The 18,841-nt window shown below is 43.7% G+C and overlaps 1 protein-coding gene across 8 annotated transcripts in view; it reads left to right on the top strand.

Moving 5' to 3' along the window:
• Positions 1–18,841, top strand: part of ARMC9 (armadillo repeat containing 9) — a 150,287-nt gene that overhangs the window by 6,024 nt on the left and 125,422 nt on the right. For 5 of the 8 annotated variants that reach the window (XM_040450724.1, XM_040450722.1, XM_040450723.1 and 2 more), the window contains exons 2-7: positions 1,450–1,540; positions 3,188–3,313; positions 8,533–8,703; positions 10,501–10,656; positions 16,758–16,850; positions 18,526–18,550. In XM_040450724.1, the coding sequence (XP_040306658.1) occupies positions 1,490–1,540; positions 3,188–3,313; positions 8,533–8,703; positions 10,501–10,656; positions 16,758–16,850; positions 18,526–18,550 (622 nt within the window). In that variant the 5' untranslated portion in view covers positions 1,450–1,489. The remainder of the gene's footprint in view (positions 1–1,449; positions 1,541–3,187; positions 3,314–8,532; positions 8,704–10,500; positions 10,657–16,757; positions 16,851–18,525; positions 18,551–18,841) is intronic. The other 3 variants (XM_040450725.1, XM_040450727.1, XM_040450726.1) reach the window with 3 other exon arrangements.

Here is an 18,841-nt window from a genome sequence, read left to right as displayed (position 1 = left end):
TTCTTTCTTTCTTTCTTTCTTTCTTTCTTTCTTTCTTTCTTTCTTTCTTTCTTTCTAAGAGAATGGGTGTGCATGTGCAGTGGGGGGGCAGAGGGAGAGGGAGAGAAAAGGAGAGGGATCATCTTGAGCAGGCTTCTTCACACCCAGCATGGAGCCCAATGCAAGGCTCGATCGATCTCACAACCGCGAGCTCATGACTTGAGCCGAAATCAAGAATTGGACACCTAGGGGCGCCTGGGTGGCTCAGTCGGTTGAGCGTCCGACTTCGGCTCAGGTCATGATCTTGCAGTCCGTGAGATCGAGCCCCGCGTCAGGCTCTGTGCTGACAGCTCGGAGCCTGGAGCCTGCTTCGGATTCTGTGTCTCTCTCTCTTTCTCTGCCTCTCCCCTACTCATGCTCTGTCTCTCTCTGTCTCAAAAATAAAAAAATTAAAAAAAAAAAAAAAAAGAATTGGACACCTAACCAACTGAGCCACCCAGGTGCCCCCGATTACTATTTTTTACTTGGAGGCTGTGTGAGGAATTGGTGACTCTGTGTTTATTTATATTAGATTAATTTTAATGCATGTCCTTCTTAAGTGAATGAATCTTATCAAATTTTGTTTTGTTCTAAAATGTACTTTGTGGTCTTGATCGTTTGAATTACATATACCACACTATGGCACATTAGAAAAATAATCATCCCCAATCTCATTAGCAAGCCTTGATCCTCATTTACACTGCCTTCTAGCCCATGTTCACACTCATTTTAAGTAGTTGTCATAGAAGAAGGAATTACGTCGGACTTTAGCCTCTGTATTTCCTAGTGGTGCTGTAATAAGTTACCATGAAATTAGTGACCTGGTGGTCAGAAGCCCAAAATGGGTCTCCCTGGGCTAGAATCCAGGTGTTCACAGGGCTTGTTCGTTTTGTTTTTTTTTTTAATGTTTATTTTTGAGAGAGGGAGACAGAGGATCTAAAGCGGGTTCCATGCTAACGGCGCAGAGCCCGATGTGGGGCTTGAACTTGCAAACTGGGAGTTCGTGACCGGAGCCCAAGTCGGACGCTTGACTGACTGAGCCACCGGGCGGCCCAGGGCTTGTTCATTTCTGAAGGCTCCGGAGGAGAGTCTGTTCCTTGCCTTTTCGAGCTTCTAGAGGCTGCCTGCACTCACTCCTTGGTGTGGGGTCCCTTCTCCATCTTCAGGGCCAGCAGTGCATCACTCTGACATTGACCCTCTTGTCTCCTTATAAGGATCATGGTGCTTACACTGGGCCCACCAGGTAATCATAGACACTCTCCTTATTTTAAGGTCAGCTGATTAGCAACCTTAATTCCATGTGCAACTCGACATAGTCAGGGGCTCCGGGGGTTAGGATGGGGGACCATTATTCTGCCCACCACAGCCACCTTTTTATGACTTCACAGATGATTGTAGTGAAAGCTTTTATCTTCTGCTTTTGCCTTGTAGAGATTTTTGCTGCCTTGAGAATTAACAGTAACCGTTCAATATGGGGGATGTTCTGGCTCACGAATCAGAATTACTTGCACTAGTGAAAGAGGTATGTTTTACCACACACAGGTCACAGAAAAAAAGATCTTGAAAACTCATGTTTTATAATGCAACACATTTTATAGTGTCTTATAATAAATGTGTTTTCTATCCTTACATTAGAGTTACCTGTTTTCCATTATATATGTATTTTTTGTTTTCATAACTAAATTGAAATCTTAAAGTCACTTGAAAAGATTTCTTTAAAGAAAATTATAATAGTAACGTGCTCATGGTAAAGATGCAAACAATGTGGAAATATAAAAAGTTCATTACCCTGTTCCACTCCTGCAGCGACCACTGTTAATGGGTTAGTATATTTTTCCAGACTTTTTTTCAGTGAATATGCAAAATACATGTACATGTCTATAGTTTGCTTTACAAAATGGAGTATGCTGTCGTACATGTTGTTCTGAAGCTTGGCTTTTCTCCACCCACAGTAGTGTAGTGTGACTGCCTTCCTGTGATCTGCCTCGTACTTTTTAATGCTGTCGAATATTTCAAATTGAGTGGCCGCGTCTACTTAACTTGTTACCTATGAATGGACATTTAGGCTTCCTACAATGAAAGCTTTTGAAGGACAGGACCCACACCCTGTGCTTTTATATATTCTCTACTGCTTTTAGCACGGGGCTAGCACGTCGATGGTGCTAAAGAAACCGCAGCTGCTGTTTTATTCTGTGATTAACCGTCCAGTAGGCACCGCGAGCCACGGCAGGGGAGCAAGGCATCTCTCCCGGAAATGAAGCTTAGTCATTTTTTGGTGTGCTCGTGAATAAATTATTTTTTCAAAAAATTTTTTATTAAAAAAATTTTTTTAACATTTATTTGTGAGACAGAGACTGAGTATGAGCGGGGGGAGGGGCAGAGAGAGAGGGAGACACAGAATCCGAAGCAGGCTCCAGGCTCTGAGCTGTCCGCACAGAGCCCGACGCGGGGCTCGAACCCATGAATCGTGAGATCATGACCTGAGCCAAAGTCAGACGCTCAACCGACTGAGCCATCCAGGCGCCCCATCTCATGAATAAATTCTTAAAGCCATCACAGCAATGGGTTGTGGACAGGACCTGGGGAAGTAGCCTACCCCGAGGAGGTGGCAGGAGGTGACTGCCACAAACTGAGAAGGAGGGCAGAGGAGTGTGGAGAACAACGGTAGAGTACATGGTGGGGAAGGTGTCTCTAGACAGGCAGTGAGCTTTAGTGCCGTGCTCCAAGGTCACTGCCGACATTGCCCATCTTTTATCTTCTGTTCTTAAGGACAGGCATTTCTAGTGCCTGCTTCAAGTAGCAGATTCCCAGAGACCTACTAGACCCAGAGCCATCAGGCCTTCTGAAGATCACCTTTGCCTTTTTCAGGCTGCTGCACACATCATTTTGTTTCTATTAATAATGGTAATGAATCGTGCAGCTCACTTTTTTTTCCCTGAAAACAAATTTATTTTCTGTAAATAAGCATGTTCTGTGATACTGTCTTTCTAGGCTCTTGGCACGTGTGTCAACCAATCCAGTAAATTGTAAGCTGGATCCCAAATTCTCCCAAAGATTAGCCCCGTTATGAATTGGTGATAACACGGAGCTGGTATAGTTACTTCAAAGGCAGTTACTTTGTTGATGTTAAAATAGAGAAATGTATATACACTTATGTTCTTTTTTATAGTATTTAGATTTTGCTGAATTTGAAGACACCTTGAAAACATTTTCAAAAGAATGCAAAATAAAAGGAAAGCCATTATCTAAAACAGCAGGTGGCTCTTTAAGGGATTCCAAATCACTGGTCATCCAGGTAACATTTTGCTTTTCTTTGATCTCTGTCAATAATCAAGATGCTCCCTACTTGTAAAACATGCCATGATTAGAGAATATTGGCATTGTTCTGGGAACTTGGTCTGAGTGACTTTTAGTTTGTTTGTTTATTTGTTGATTGATTGGTTGATTGTTTGGAGTAAGCTCTATGCCCAACGTGGGGCTTGAATTCACAACTTGGAGATCAAGAGTTGCATGCTTTAGGGGTGCCTGGGTGGTTCAGTTGGTTAAGTGTCCAACTCTTGATTTTGGCTCGGATCATGATCTCATGTATCATGGGATTGAGCCCTGTGTTGGACTCTGTGCTGATAGTGCAAAGCCTGCTTGGGATATTCTCTCTCTCTCTCTCTCTTTCCCCCCCCCCCCCCCCCAATAAATAAATAAACTTTATTTTAAAAAAAGAGTTGCATGCTCTACTGACTGAGCCAGCCAGATGCCCCCAAGCGACCCCAGAGTGACTTTTAGATGCTTAGGTGTTTTCATATGAATTAGTAATGTCATCTTTAAATCTGTATACCTTCTCTAGGAAGTGGGTTGTGATGTAATACCTTTCACATAAGTACATTTCTTGGGAAGAAGAAAAAGAAGAAACCATGCAATGCTTAGGAACAGAAACAAATGTGATCTCCATCCTGAACAGCATAGGTTGTGAATTTTAGGCTCTGGGGACACGGTGGTGAACCAGACCAAAACAAACCTCAGCCCTCCAGGTGCTCTCATTCTCTCTTGGGGAGATTGGAGGGGGCAGGGAGCGAGAGTCATACTGAAAGGCAGTGTCCTGAAAGGAAGGCCAAGCAGTTCTGTGAATGCCAGGGGCTGCGGAGGACAGACGTTATACAGGCTTCAGCTCTCAGGATTAGAAGGGACCTTAAAGGTCCTCGTTCAATCTGTTATTCGATGCCTCCATCTCATTTGTAACATTCCAAGTAAGTGATTGGTTCACCTTGAATCCTTCAGTGTCAGGAGAGCATGCTGCTTCCTGAGACGGTGTATTTCAGCTTTGCATGATTTTATTATTTTAATAACTTTATTTGTTCTGATACGCCTACTTCCAGGAAAAAATTGACACTTAATTTGAGAGTCCTATCGACGAGCTGGAAGTAAGGCTGCAGCCACGATCCCTTTGTTCCTGATCCCCAACTCCCTTGGATGGGGCACTGTTGAAGTGGCCCTTGGGGCTGTGCCCTCTGCCCAGTGTCCCTCCAGACCTGAGGCACCTGGACACTGAGCTGCCGCCATGTCAAACACAGACTCTTCTGTTGATGCTGCTACAGTGGGCGGCCTGGCGGGGCACCTCCCATCCCCAGAGCACATTTTTCAGAACATGAAACCAGAATCGAGCCATTGTTAGACTTGGACACAGAGGCTGTTCCTAACCAGAGTGGAGCTTCTTCCTCAAAATCTCAGCCTCAGTCCTGGGCGCTCAGCACCTAGTTTCCCCACGTTCCTTCGGAAGGAAGGAGGGCCACCCACCGTTACCCCCGCAAGTTGGAAAACTATGTGCGCATCTCTTAATTGAAGGTACCGTTGAGAGGAATCTAACAAATCCTTGATAGCTAACTAGCAAAATGCTCAGAATCTTCTGTGAAACTCACACATAAGCAGGATAAGCTCTGTGTCTGGAAACTTCTCTGTGTAGCTGGTATCTCCAGAAATGGCTGCCGTGCACTTTTTGCAACCGGTTTGACATCACACGCAGCGCCAGCCGCACACACTTCAGTGTTTCCGGGGCCTTTTTTTAAAATTGTGATTTAAAAAGCACATGACATAAATTTACCTTCTTACCTATTTTTAAGTATACAGTTCAGTAGTGTTAAATATATTTATGTTGTGCTGAAACAGATGTCCAGAACTTTTTCATCTTGCAAATCTGAAACTCTGTCCGTTGAACAATACTACCCACATTCCCTCCCCCCAGCCCCTAATAACCATCATTCTACTTCTGTTTCTATGACTTTCGCTGCTTAAAGATACCTCATATAAGTAGAATCATACTGTATTTTTCTTTTTGTGGCTGGCTTATTTCACGTAACATAATGTCCTCAAGGTTCACCCATGTTGTAGCATGTGACGGTATTTCCTTCCTTTTTAAAGCCGAAGGATATTCTGTTACGTGTCTGTACCACATTTTGTTTATCCATTCATACATCAGCGGGCACTTGAGTTGCTTCCTCCTCTTGGCTGTTGTGAATAGCGCTGCTACGAACATAGGTGTGTTTTCAGTTATTTTGAATTTATACCCGAAGTAGGTTACTGATCACATGGTAGTTCGTTTTTTAATTTTTTGAGGAACCTTCATACAGTTTTCCATTGTAATTGCATCATACATTCCCATCAAGAGTACACAGGGGTTATAGTTTCTCCACATCCTCACCAACACCTGTTTTATTTTTTGTTTTGTTTTGTTTTTGATAGTAGTCATCCTGATGGATGTGAAGTGATATCTTGTGGTTTTGGTTTGTATCTCTCAGATGCATTCAGGTCCATTTTTCTGTAACTTGAAAAACCTTCAAACTTTCTGATTGCCACAAGCATATCTTTTCTGCTCCTCCAATGTACAGCCATACCCACCATGATGGCTATCCCAAACAAAAGTAAACAGCAAAGATATTGCACAATTTCAGTGACACTCAATAAATGGAGAATTTCCCTAAGCACTGTTCTTTAAGCAGTGCGCGCGCGCGCGCGTGCGTGTGTGTGTGTGTGTTGTGTTTATAAGTTACTATTAATGGTGTGTAAATATTCTGATCTTGGTGGTTCTGGCTGGGATCATGGTTTATACAAGAGAAGGTCATTAATATTTGTGACTCTATGAGTTATAACACTGGATTGCTTTGTATGTAGATATTATTTTAAATGCAGGGACTGTTTCCAGGTACAGATCTATAAATCTGGTCACAGGTCTACAAGTGTAGAATTAAAAATTTTTTTTAATGTTTATTTTTGAGAGAGAGAGAGATAGAGTATGAGCAGGGGAGGGGCAGAGAAAGAAGGGGAGACAGAATCCAAAGCAGTCTGCAAGCTCTGAGCTGTCAGCACAGAGCCCGACGTGGGGCTCGAACTCATGAACTGTGAGATCATGATCTGAGCCGAAGTCGGACATTTAACTAACAGGCCCACCCAGGCGCCCCTACAAATGTAGAATTTAGAACAGACTATACATGGCCCATTTGACATGTGGACTCTGCCAAGGCACCTGACAAAATACCTTGACTCAAAGCCTTCAACGTTTATTTTTATTTTTGGGAACTCAAAGCCTTAAAATACTCCCAAATCTACAGTAAACTCATTCACACGAAGAGCTCTCGGTCACTAGACCTGTCATGGGAGAATGCTTCCTCCAGAGCAGCTCGCAGGGATGGCAGGGTTCGCTTAGAGCTCAACAGAGGGGAGCCTGGTGTGGGGTCGGGCCCCAACAGCACTGCCACTTGGGAAGATCCCCTCCACCCCTGTGGCGGCCAGTAACGGGCTTCCTCATTCTTTCAGAGGAGGCAGAGCTCGGCTGCTCCCATTTTGTTGGGCACCGCTCTTCCTCTGGTTGCTGACAGGCTGTCCTTCGCTGTTACCAAGGCTGAGTAACAGCAAGAGGATGGTTCCGAGGAGGCAGACACTTCTTATAGGACTTACTTTGAAAAATTCTGAGTTTCATTCAAATATATGCCAAGACCTTCCAGAGTAAGGTAATACTCAGATGTTCTTTTTTTTTTAAAACAGCATTTCTCTGATTTTTTTTTTAAGTTTATTTTTGAGAGAGAGAGAGAGAGAGAGAGAGAGTGAGCAAGGGAGGGGCAGAGAGCGAGAGGGAGACACAGAATCCCAAGCAGGCTTCCCTCTGTCAGCGCAGAGCTACTAGGCGGGGCTGAAACCCACGAACCGTGAGATCATGATCTCAGCCAAAATCAAGAGTCAGACGCTAAACCGACTGAGCCACCCAGGCGCCCCAATATTCAGATGTTCTTGATCACATGACATAGAGAACATTTCTATACTAATTGTAGTTGAAGATTCTTTACTAATGAATATCTTCAAGTATAACCAGACACTGCAACATTGTTCAGTCTATTTCCAGTTTATGATATTAACAAGCTCATTTATAAACAACCTTAACCAAAGAGGTAGTTATAGAGGAATACTATAAAGCCATTTTTCAAAAGTGTGAAAGAAAAAACAAAGTGTAAAAATACAATGACCAAATAATAGTGATGAATAATGGTGTTGGGTGGGGGGACCTGGAGGTTCCACAGAAAATCCAATCCAAGAAAAACTTTTGTAAATGAGCACAAAATGTAGGTCTGAGTATCTTGGGCATTTGATATCATAAGGAAAATAATATGAATCACATTGCTTTGGACTGTTAGGAAGTTCTTTCCATTCTGCCTTATACTTAAATCCACAAAATTATGCAGCAGGTATTTGTGATGGGACACTTAACATTCTTCTTGTGAGGCAGGCGGCGTGATAATCGCCACCTCCTTTCTCCAGAATTCTCTATCTCAGCTATTGCACAGTAAGTCCAGAAACCGTCTGCCCTGCATAGTCAGACTCGCACAGCCCCGAGGTCGGAATGGTACCAGGCCTGTGCCCCCTCCTCTAGCTGTAGCCTGTGCTTCCCTGCTTCTGTAATCGGTGGACACTGTATGGATGTGTTGGGATCTGTAGTCACTTCCCGAGTGCCATCTCAGTGGGACATGCGTTAGCATCCCAGGCCTGGGATTGAACGGGTCAGCGTAGATGAGCTCCGGTTCACAGCTGTGCTGTTGGCAAGCTGCTTTGTGGGCGGGGTGAGCCCCGCTGAGGCCTGACTGGGCTCTGGGTCTGGCCTGGTTTTTATCGATTGCGCGCTGCGGGTCAGCGAGTCCACAGGGTATGTGTGTGCCTGTGAGTTTTCTGGCCTCAAGTCCTTGGCCTGGGAGTGGTTCCTCCCCCTTCAGGGACTTCACTGTTCCAACTGATCCTTTCAGAGCCCAGACTTGATATCGCAACCAGGGTTGGTTTGCAGAAATCTCAGCCTCAGATGCTTGAAACCTTCTAGCTCTCTATCTTTCTGTCCTTTATCTTGGAAAGGAGACTGAGTTTTATCACGTTGAAACCCCGGAGCATGTGGAGTATCCGGGGTATTGGGTGGGTTGGGATAATCTGGGGTGTTGGGAGAATGGCCATCCCTTGTGACTGGGGTTCGGTCTCCTGTCTTCTCCACAGAAGGACCTCATTGCTGCATTTGACAGCGGAGACCAGAAGGTGTTCTTCGATCTGTGGGAGGAGCACGTTCCCAGTTCCATCCGTGATGGTGACCCCCTTGCCCAGAAGTTGGAATTCTATCTTCACATCCATTTTGCCATCTATCTTCTGAAACACTCCGTGGGGAGACCTGTAGGTTCCTCTTGTGACTTGTGTGGGTCTGAGTGCTGTGTTCAAGGAGGATGTGCGCTGTTTGTTTTGCAGTTGAGCATTAATTTAGTTTTTGTAGCCGTTTTATCATATTGCTTCCAAGGAGTAGGTGTCTTGTGTCCTGTGAATGATTTTCTTTCTTTCTTTTTTTTTTTTTTTAACGTTTATTTATTTTTGAGAAGGAGAGAGAGAGACAGAGTATGAGCAGGAGAGGGACAAAGAGAGAGGGAGACACAGAATCCGAAGCAGGTTCTAGGCTCTGAGCTGTCAGCACAGAGCCCGACGCGGGGCTCGAACTCACAAACTGTGAGATCATGACCTGAGCCAAAGTCTGACCATTAACCGGCTGAGCCACCCAGGCACCCCTGTGAATGATTTTCTATCTGATTCCCAGCAGTTTATTTTCTAGTTTACATGGAGAGTTAATAATTTCTGTCTTACAAGCTGCATGGTTTTCCCCAATGCCTCAAATTTTTGAAAACTCAGCAAAATGAAGTTTCCTTATTTGGCAATTTGAAATATATACATGTATGTCTAAGAAAACAGCTACTGAGACCACATATTAGACTGTCATAAGAGAAGTTTAAGTTTAAGCCGCGGAAAGACACCAGTTGACGAAGGTCCATTTGAGCACTGGCTGAATGGCCGCCGCAGGCCGTGCGCAGGTGTGCGGAGCGCAGGGCCTGAGTGTCTCCGAGTGTAGAATGCGTGACATAAGGGAGCAGGGCCATGCTGACATTTGACCGCGTGCATTTCTTTAGTGGCTTCTCCTTGTATTAGCTACTGCCCCAGCACCTGTGTTCACTCATTAAAATATCAGGGGGGCCAGAGGAGGGGTGAGTGGTGGAGGGAGCGGCTCCACAGTACATCGTGGTAGCTTTAGAGTACATCAGGACAGTGCTCACGGGGGGTGAGATCATGGGAGATTTTCACTTTCTTTATACTTATTCCTGTTCTATAAAGAAAATCCATCAATGTTGCATCTTCTTTTAAGCCCGGTGGCCAGAAGAGGGCTTCACAGTGGAGCTGCTACACTTGATCTTAGCCAAAAGGCCGAGAAGCGATTCACGGTGTAGACGAAATGAGATGCATTGATTGGAAACAGACACACACAGGGCACACGTAACTGGGGCGGCCAGGTGGTCAGGGAAGGAGAGCACCCAGTTCCAGGCTGAGCGGCTCAAAGAGGCGCAGGAGGAAATCGAAGCCTGAGGGGGACTTGAGTTGCCTTGGATCTGACAGAACCGGCGAAGCCCGCAGGATCAGTCCTTAGCTTCAAAAGGAAAGGAGGAATTCTGTGGAAGCTTCTGTTTCAAAAAACTGTAAAGGTCCACCTGTTCACCTTTAGACGTCTCACCTGAGGGAATCCTGGGGATGCAGACAAATGTTTATGATAATCTGACGAGGGAAAACAGTGCAGATACCTAATAATGGGGGACTTGGTTAAGGAAGTTGTAATAGACCCACAAAGTGAGGTTTTGTCCTGCCAGTAGAAATGATGTCTAGAATTTTAAGGACATGAGAAAATAGCAATAATAAAGTAAAAGGGCCGTATATTGAACTAGATACCTAGTTCTCTTTAATCCCTGACAAAGTTTGATCAAGGAGTGAAATTGGGGGTGGTGTTAGAATGGCTGGAGAGAGCCTGCTTCCTGGGCCTCGTGGGGAGGATGCCACCAACGTGGCTGGAACTGAAGGAGCCTCGGAGAAAGGGTGGGATGGACAGGGGGCTGGATGTCCAGCAGGAGACCCCGGGCGAGCATCTTCCCTTCTTTGCAGGACAAAGAGGACCTGGATGAGAGGATTTCTTATTTCAAAACCTACCTGGAGACCAAAGGGGCGGCGTTGAGCCAGACCACAGAGTTTCTCCCTTTCTACGCTCTGCCTTTTGTTCCCAACCCCATGGTACACCCCTCGTTTAAAGAGCTCTTCCAGGTGAGTGACAGCCTCTGAATCTTGAATCAGATCCCAGGCCACATTGTGGTTTCATCTTGTATACGCTAGTGGTTTCTGAATGATGCTGTAAAAACACTCTAAAACTTGCTTGTTTTCAGATCATTTCTTTGACAAACTTCCCTTATGCCATAGAGTGTGATTTTTGGTTGTACTGAGACTTGTTAACCCAGCCTGACATAAATATTCTTAAGTGTATGCACTTCCTAAATCATTCTGTGCATCCTTTTTTTGGTATTGAAAGGACAAGTCTTCCAATTACATTGAAAAATAGTAGCGTGAAAAGAACTAGGTTATTTTACATAACTGCCGGCCATGTATGTTTTAATTTGTATTCAGAGTCTCACTTGCTTGGCGTATGTCCGATTACCTGGCTGTTACTATTGTTTCCTTCAGACTACTTGCCTGTAGCTGTTTTAGTTGTTATATTTCACATTAGTTGACATTTCAGCATACTACTTACTATCAGTGTTTGTTTATCCATTGTAGTAATTTTTACTGACCTAATAAAATTAAGATGTCCCCTGAGAGACTTATTAAAGTGTGTTTAAGAGACAGAAACAATAGTGATGCAGTTTGCTTTTCCTAAAGAAAGATCTCACAGTGTTTCCAAGAATCTCTTTGGAGAGTCCTCTGTGCCACTGAACAACAGATACACTTCTCTTTCCAAAGCCAGCATATCTCCGTTTCCTATCCTGTTATAATTTAAAATTTTTTTTTTCAACTTTTATTTATTTTTGGGACAGAGAGAGACAGAGCATGAACGGGGGAGGGGCAGAGAGAGAGGGAGACACAGAATCGGAAACAGGCTCCAGGCTCTGAGCCATCAGCCCAGAGCCTGATGCGGGGCTCGAACCCAAGGACCACGAGATCGTGACCTGGCTGAAGTCGGACACTTAACCGACTGCGCCACCCAGGCGCCCCTCCTGTTATAATTTAGTCGCACGACTTCCATCACTCCTAAAAAGTAGCTGCTAAATTTAGAAGGCCAGGTAGCTGACTGATTCCATCAAAGCCGGCTCGTTGTAGAGTAGCCGAAGTTGAATTCTGTGTTTGTGTTTCTTTGTCTGTCCAAATTTAGTTTTACCCCCTTCCTCTCCCAGGAGGTTGAAGATATAAAATGGTTAGGAAGGTGATGGAACTTGAAAAGAAATGTTAGATTTTCTCAGAGTGAAGACTTCGGTTTATGAAAATGATGGCGTGGTAATGTGGCCCCAGCTTAGGTCCAGGCAGGGGTGCAGCTGGCAGTCAGGGACGGGTCCAGCTGAGGCTGCCGTGGGCACCTGGCCTGCTCTCGCATGGCATTCTGAGGCAGAGTTCAGTATTCACGGGGAGTCATTTTATTCCATTGTTTTTACTTTTGTTACTCTCTACATGTTCTTTCAATGGCCATCCTACATGCTTTAGTATGTTTCTGTAATAAAATCTAAAGCTAATATCTGCGTCCTCTTCGTGCAAGGACCTTGGGATGCATTAGCCTCATTCACCCCTTTCCCAGTTTACTTGCTCTTGTTGTCCAGTATTTGAGTTATATATTTTAACCCCACACGTTACAGGTATTACTATTTTATTCCATCTGTGTGTGTATAGATTTGCCCTTATATTTGCCAGCATTTGTTCCATCTTGCATGAAGGACCTTCCATCAGAAATCATTTTCTCGTCTGCCTTATGTACATTCCTTTAGAATCAACTGTACTTGAAGATCCCTTTCGGTTCTCGTTTGTCTGAAATGTCTTGGTCGCTTTCTCAGATGGGGTGCAGACTGGTAGGTTCACAACTGGTTTCCTTTATTACAGTGAAGGTATGATTGTCCCCTCTCCTCGCCCCATTGCTGCTGTTGGAAGTTGGCCATCAGTCTACTTGCTGCTCCTGTGTGGGCGCTCTGTCTCGCTTCTCTGGCCGTTAAGATTGTGTAATTTCACTATGATGTGTCTGGGGATAGATTTCTATTTTTACTTGGGCTTTGTTGGGCTTCTTGGATGTGATGTTTGTGTCTTTCAACAACTCTGGAAAATCGTTTTCTCTTCATACATTGCCTCTTCCCCGTTCTCTTTATGATCTTCTTCTGGGTGTCTGATTAATCTACATTTAATCTACAGATCTGATGAAATCTGCATTAGACTTGCTCATTCTGTTTTCCGTGTCTATTTTTTCTTCATTAAAAAAATTGTGACAGAATACACATAAAATTTGTCATCTCTGCCATCGTGAAGTGTACAGTTCAGTAAGTGTCAAGTACGTTCACAATGTTGTGCCCTCCTTGTCCCTTAACATCTCATATGTCCCATCTTGTGATCTCTGTCTGGGCTGTATTCTGGGTGATTTATTCACACCTATTTTCTCATTCCCAGATTTACCCATCAAACTGTGTCCAATCTGTTCTTTAATCTCTTCATTGAATTTGTAATTTCAATTATTTTTAGAGTCTTTTATTCTTTGCTCATATTTTCAAGTCTCTCTCATTTCTTTACCATATTAAACATTTGTTTTATATTCTTTATCTGTTAATTTTAATATCAGGAGCCTTTGTAGATTTGATCCTGCTGTGTTTTGTGTCTTCTGGTTCTCATTCATGGGTCTTATTTCTTTAAAAAAAAAATTTTTTTTTTAGGTTTATTTATTCTCAGAGAGAAAGAGAGCACGAGCAGGGGAGGGGCAGAGAGAGAGAGAGAGAATCCCAAGCAGGCCCTGCACTGTCAGCATGGAGCCCAATGTAGGACTTGATCTCAGGAACCACGAGATCATGACCCAAGCCAAAATCAAGAGTTGGGTGCTTAACCGACCAAACCACCCAGGTGCCCATCCTTGTTTAAAAAAAAAAAAAAATCAGTTATTTTGAGTTTTGATAATGAGTTTATTTTATGTGGGACTTGTAGGGATTTTTTTTGAGGCCTGAGTGCAGTTTGATTCTTTCAGAGAAGATCTGTGTTTGCATCTCAATCATCTAGGGCATTACCAACCCAGAATCATTTTAAATCAAATTCTTTGTTCAAGGCTTTGGGAACCACACAGACAGTGTCAGTTTAGGCTGCAATTTTTAATGGGACTGGTTTGGGTTATGAACTTTCACATGAAGTTTCTCCTCCCTTCTACCTAATGTCAAGGTCAAGACAGGTAGACTTCCTTGCTGTCCCCTTCTAGGCAGTGGATTGATTCATCCTTGAATTTTTCCTGATGGCATAGCCCTTTGGGATCCCAATTTAAAAAATTTTTTTAACATTTATTTATTTTTGAGACACAGAGACAGAGCACAAGTGGGGGAGGAGCAGAGAAAGAGAGACACACACACAGAATCCGAAGCAGGCTCCAGGCTCTGAGCTCTTAGCACAGAGCCCAACGCGGGGCTTGAACTCACAAACTGTAAGATCATGAACTGCACTGAAGTTGGACGCTTAGCCAGCTGAGCCATCCAGGTGCCCTGGGATCCCAATTTTATGCAAGGGTCTTTTAGATTGTTTACTATGAGCATCTGGATCCTATTGTCTTCCGTCTTGTGACAGCTCTTAGAACTGAAGTTTAAGGTCTTCAAGACTCTGGGTTATCCTTAGAGTGAAAACTCATTTTTAGCCTCTGACTTTCCTTTCATGCCACTTAGGGATGCATTTTATAAGATGGTTTATTTATCCAACTTTTTTAGTTGTTTTCATTGCTTTTTCAGGTTATCATTTCTGCTGAGCTGCCAGAAAAGGAAATTCCTTTGTAGCGATTGTAGTGAGCTCTTTTTAGCAAACTCAGTTTGTCAGTGAGCATCTCCATGCAGAAATACTTGGGTATTCCTCTAATGATTAGTTCCAGAAAAACTTTTGGGTGCTTATATAGCAAGAGCCAAGTTAAGCTTAATTAGTGAAGACCGAAAGAAATGGAAGGAATTCTTGTGCGCCCTGCGAGGGGGGAGAAGGCAGCGGGTAAGCGGGTAAGCAGGGAGAGTCCAGCATTGAGCTCTGCCCCCTGCCCCCCAGGAATAGCCCCACTCTTACTCATTTCATATATTAGGGTTCTGGGCAAGATTTTGAGTGATCAGATGGCTTTGCTGTTGGGAAAAAACAAGTCAGACAATCACTCTAGTGTAAAGTCCACATTCTACAAGTGAAGAAACTATGACACGAAGAGGGTGAGTGGCTTTGTGCAGGCGGTACAGCAGAACCAGCCCCGTGCTTCCCTCGTCCCATGGGAGCTGGGGAGGCAGGTGCCCATTGGACTTGGGAAACGTCCTTGTTCTCAAACAGAAGAATAAGAGCAGTCAAGAAAAAAAAAATAAGGGATTTATTGCCCAAAGAGGTTCTATCGCAATGTTATTTATCCCTGTCATTAGCAGAGCATCATAAGGTCAGTAGTTAAGTTGGAAATACAGATTTGTTGGTTATGCAAAATAGTAGTCAGCAACAGAGCAATTTAGCTGCAAGTCTACATGTCCCAAAGGTTTTGTTTTGTTTTGTTTTGTTTTGTTTTTTAAGATGTCTTGATTTATGTTGACCAACATAGCAGTCCTTTCCCGCGATTCTCTCCTGTGCATTGAACACAGAAGCCTCGAGCTGCGGCACGCTCTGTCAGCTTCCCGCGGCTGCCGTGACAAAGGGCCACAGAGTGGGGGCTTCAATGGCAGAAACTTCCTGTCACAGGTCAGGAGGCCAGAGGTCTGAAATCAAGGTGTTGGCATGGTCGCGCTCCCTGTGAAGCCTGTAGGGGGGAGGCGCCTTCCTTGCCTCTTCTGGCTTCTAGTAGCTTCTAGTAGTTTCAGGTGTCCTTGGCTCATGGCAGCATACTCCAGTCCCCAGTCTTTGCAGGCCCATCTTCTCTCTGTGTCTGTGTCTAAATTTCCTTCTTGTAAGGACACTGGTTATGTTGGATGAAGGACCACCCTAGTCCAGTACAACTCATCTTAGCTAATTACATCTACAGCAGCCCTGTCAGTGCCCTCACATTCTGAGGAGGTTGGGACTTCAGCGTATCTTTTTAAGGGGATGCAATTCAACCCATAACACACATTATAAATAAAGAGATTGTGCCATGTCAGGGATTTACACAATCTTAATTTTTAATTTTTATTTATTTATTTTTAATGTTTATTTGTTTTTGAGAGAGAGAGAGAGACAGAGCGTAACAGGGGAGGGACAGAGAGAGAGGGAGACACAGAACTCGAAGTGGGCTCCATGCTCCGTGCTGTCAGCACAAAGCCTGATTCGGGGCTTGAACTCAAGAACTGTGATTATGACCTGAGCCGAAGTTGGATGCTCAACCTACTGAGCCACCCAGGTGCCCCTACACAATCTTTTCCAAAAGCCAGATGATGCCCTGGGTAGAATGGGTGGGGTGGGAGGTGTGGACAAGGACGATGAGCTGGGGGTGGGGCAGGACCTAAGAGGTAAGTAGATACGAAGTTTTAAAGATATTGCTTCTTTTTTGTGGAGCTTCTTGGTTTGGGTGGTAGGTATTCTTGCATAAAGGTTGTAAGGAAAATTGTCCTGAGAAAGATAATTGCTTGTCACGCTTTTACTACTTAAGTCCTTTCCTTTTCAGTGAGCATTATTTGAGATAAATAATTAAGGGACAAGTCAAACTAAAAGTATATCATAATTCTTGACGTGATGCGGTATTTAAGGCAGATAACAGTTTCTGTCCTTTTTTTTTCTTATCTAGATGAAATTTATGGAAATGAGTCTTTTTCTTTGGGAAACTTTTAGTAACTTAGTGATAACTGGGTGTGCCTGCCAGCGCCTTATACACTTAAACTATACTGAATTCTTCTTGGCATTCAACCTAATAAGGTTATTTGTCATGCCTGTGTTTAAATCACATGAAATATTCAAATCATGTACAGGGTTCTTTTTTCCTTGTTTATGAAAGAACTCTGTTCTTTCTTCCTGCTGTGGGTATTTGAATCTTTTATAAAGAGTTGGTCAGATGTCCTAAAACCTATTTTTCACAGCATCACACAACAGCCAAGGCATCTGCTTTTGATTTCAGTAACTGTGTTGGATAGGGTTATTTAAACCAAAGGCCACACACAATTTGACAACGCTGTTGGCATTTAATGATGTAGTACTTTATTATTTTTCTTTGTGTGTGTGTTTTTTTTCTTCAGGATTCTTGGACTCCAGAATTAAAGTTGAAGTTGGAAAAGTTTCTGGCTTTAATTTTTAAAGCCAGTAACACGCCAAAGCTTTTAACATTATACGTATCCTTTTGAAGCAGATGGAGACCCCCCCCCACCCAGGGCCCTGGAGTAGCGCACTGGCTTAGGTTGCCTCATGAATAGGGATAATTGATACTGTTGCTTTCATATTTATGAGTTGTGTGAAGCATTAATGGGAGAGTGTGTCAAGGCACATAAAGGGAATTCCAGGTAGAGGGAACAGCACATGCAAAAGGACTGAGAGTATATTTAGGAAACGACACAGAATTCAGTATTGCTGGAACGGGAGAGAGAAAGACACTAGGCAGGGCCGGCACAGAGATTTGTTGAGGTCTTGTAAGTAATGAGGAGCCTTTGAAGCATTTTAAGCAGGAGGATACCATGCTCATACTCACATTAAAAAAAAAAAAAAATCCTTGTATTCCTGATTATAAAATTGACCATAATTTTTATAGAAAATTTGGAAAGCACAGAAATGCATTTGTATACATACATATACCCAGAAGTACGTAATGTTTAAGCATACATACCTGTCACGTGTGTATTCTTAAATATTTTTATCAAACGAAGAGAGCATTTCCGCATTTCATTAAATATCCTTCGAAAACAGGTTGTTTCCTCAAAAGTTTAAACACAGAGTCACTATATGACCCAGCAATTCCACTCCTAGCTGTGTACCCCAGGGAGCTGAAAACATGTCTACACGGCACCTTGTATACTAATGTTCACAGCAGCGTTACTCAGAACAGCCAAGAAGTGAAGACAACCCAAGTGTCCATCAAGGGAGGAATGGATAAATAAGATGAATGGATAGTATTCAGGCTTGTAACAGAATGAAGTACTGACGCGCTGCAACGTGGACAGACCTCGAAAACATTCTGCTGAATGAACGAAGCCACACATGACAGGTTGCATGTTATATGATTCTATCTGTATGAAGGGTCCAGAAAGGGCAAAGCAATAGAGACAGCAGATGAGCGGTTGCCTGGGGCCAGGGAGGGTAGGTAAGCTGGGGATGACTCCTCATGGGTACAGGGTTTCTTTTGGGGGGTGATGAGAATTTTCTAGAATTGATTGCGGTGATGGTCGCACAACTCTATGAATAGACTGAAAACCATTGAAATATATACTTGAAATGAGTGAGTTATACATGGATTATGTCTCAGTGAAGCTGTTACCAAAAAAATTAAGAAAACCCAAACCAAACAAATACTTTGCCCTCAGTCATGTGGCCGGGTGTGTGTGAGCTGAGATTTGAACTCAGGCAGTCTGGCTTCAGAATCTGTGATCTCAGCTACTATGCTCTGTGGCTGTCTTCCCAGTCTCAGTGTCCTTAGGGTAAAGCTTTCGAATGAAGGGGCAGAGTTGAAGGGTACGAGTTCAGTTTCCTTTTTAGTAGAATGTTCAGTAGCAGTGGGGAACTTCTTTTGAAGGGGGTCAGGAGGCCACTTAGGGGGCTACCGGATAGGGTAAGACTTGCATGCATGCAGCAGTAATTGAGCTGGAAAAAGGTGATTCACTTGAGAGTGAGCCTCCAAGTACTGAGAAGTTAGTACCTGTCTCAGCTATATATATAGCAACATTAGGAAACGGCCTTTACTCTCCTGAGAATTGCTTTTCACCTTGCTAAGGCTTTCTCAGCTTGGCCACGCAACGTGAAATCCCGTGAGTACTTTATCTTCATTGCTTGTTTTCCTCAACTTCTTTCTCATCCCAGAAGGAGAATGGACAGAGTAACAAAGGTAAATCATGTAGATTAACATTTTTTTAATATTAACATTTTTAATGTTTATTTTTAAGAGAAAGGCAGAGACAGCATGAGCTGGGCAGGGGCAGAGAGAGGGAGACACAGAATCCGAAGCAGGCTCCAGGCTCTGAGCTGTCAGCACAGAGCCCAACACAGGGCTCGAACTCACAGGCTGCAAGATCATGACCTGAGCCGAAGTCGGACGCTCAACCGACTGAGCCACCCAGGCGCCCCTAGATTAACATTTTTTAAAGAACAACTTGGCCAACTCAAGTTTTAAGCAGTA

Source organism: Herpailurus yagouaroundi, unplaced genomic scaffold (assembly GCF_014898765.1).
Source record: "Herpailurus yagouaroundi ecotype Mexico unplaced genomic scaffold, PumYag 202, whole genome shotgun sequence".
NCBI lineage: Eukaryota > Metazoa > Chordata > Mammalia > Carnivora > Felidae > Herpailurus > Herpailurus yagouaroundi.
The sequence above is the reverse complement of the archived record's forward strand: the minus strand, read 5'-3'. Positions and strand labels throughout refer to the sequence as shown.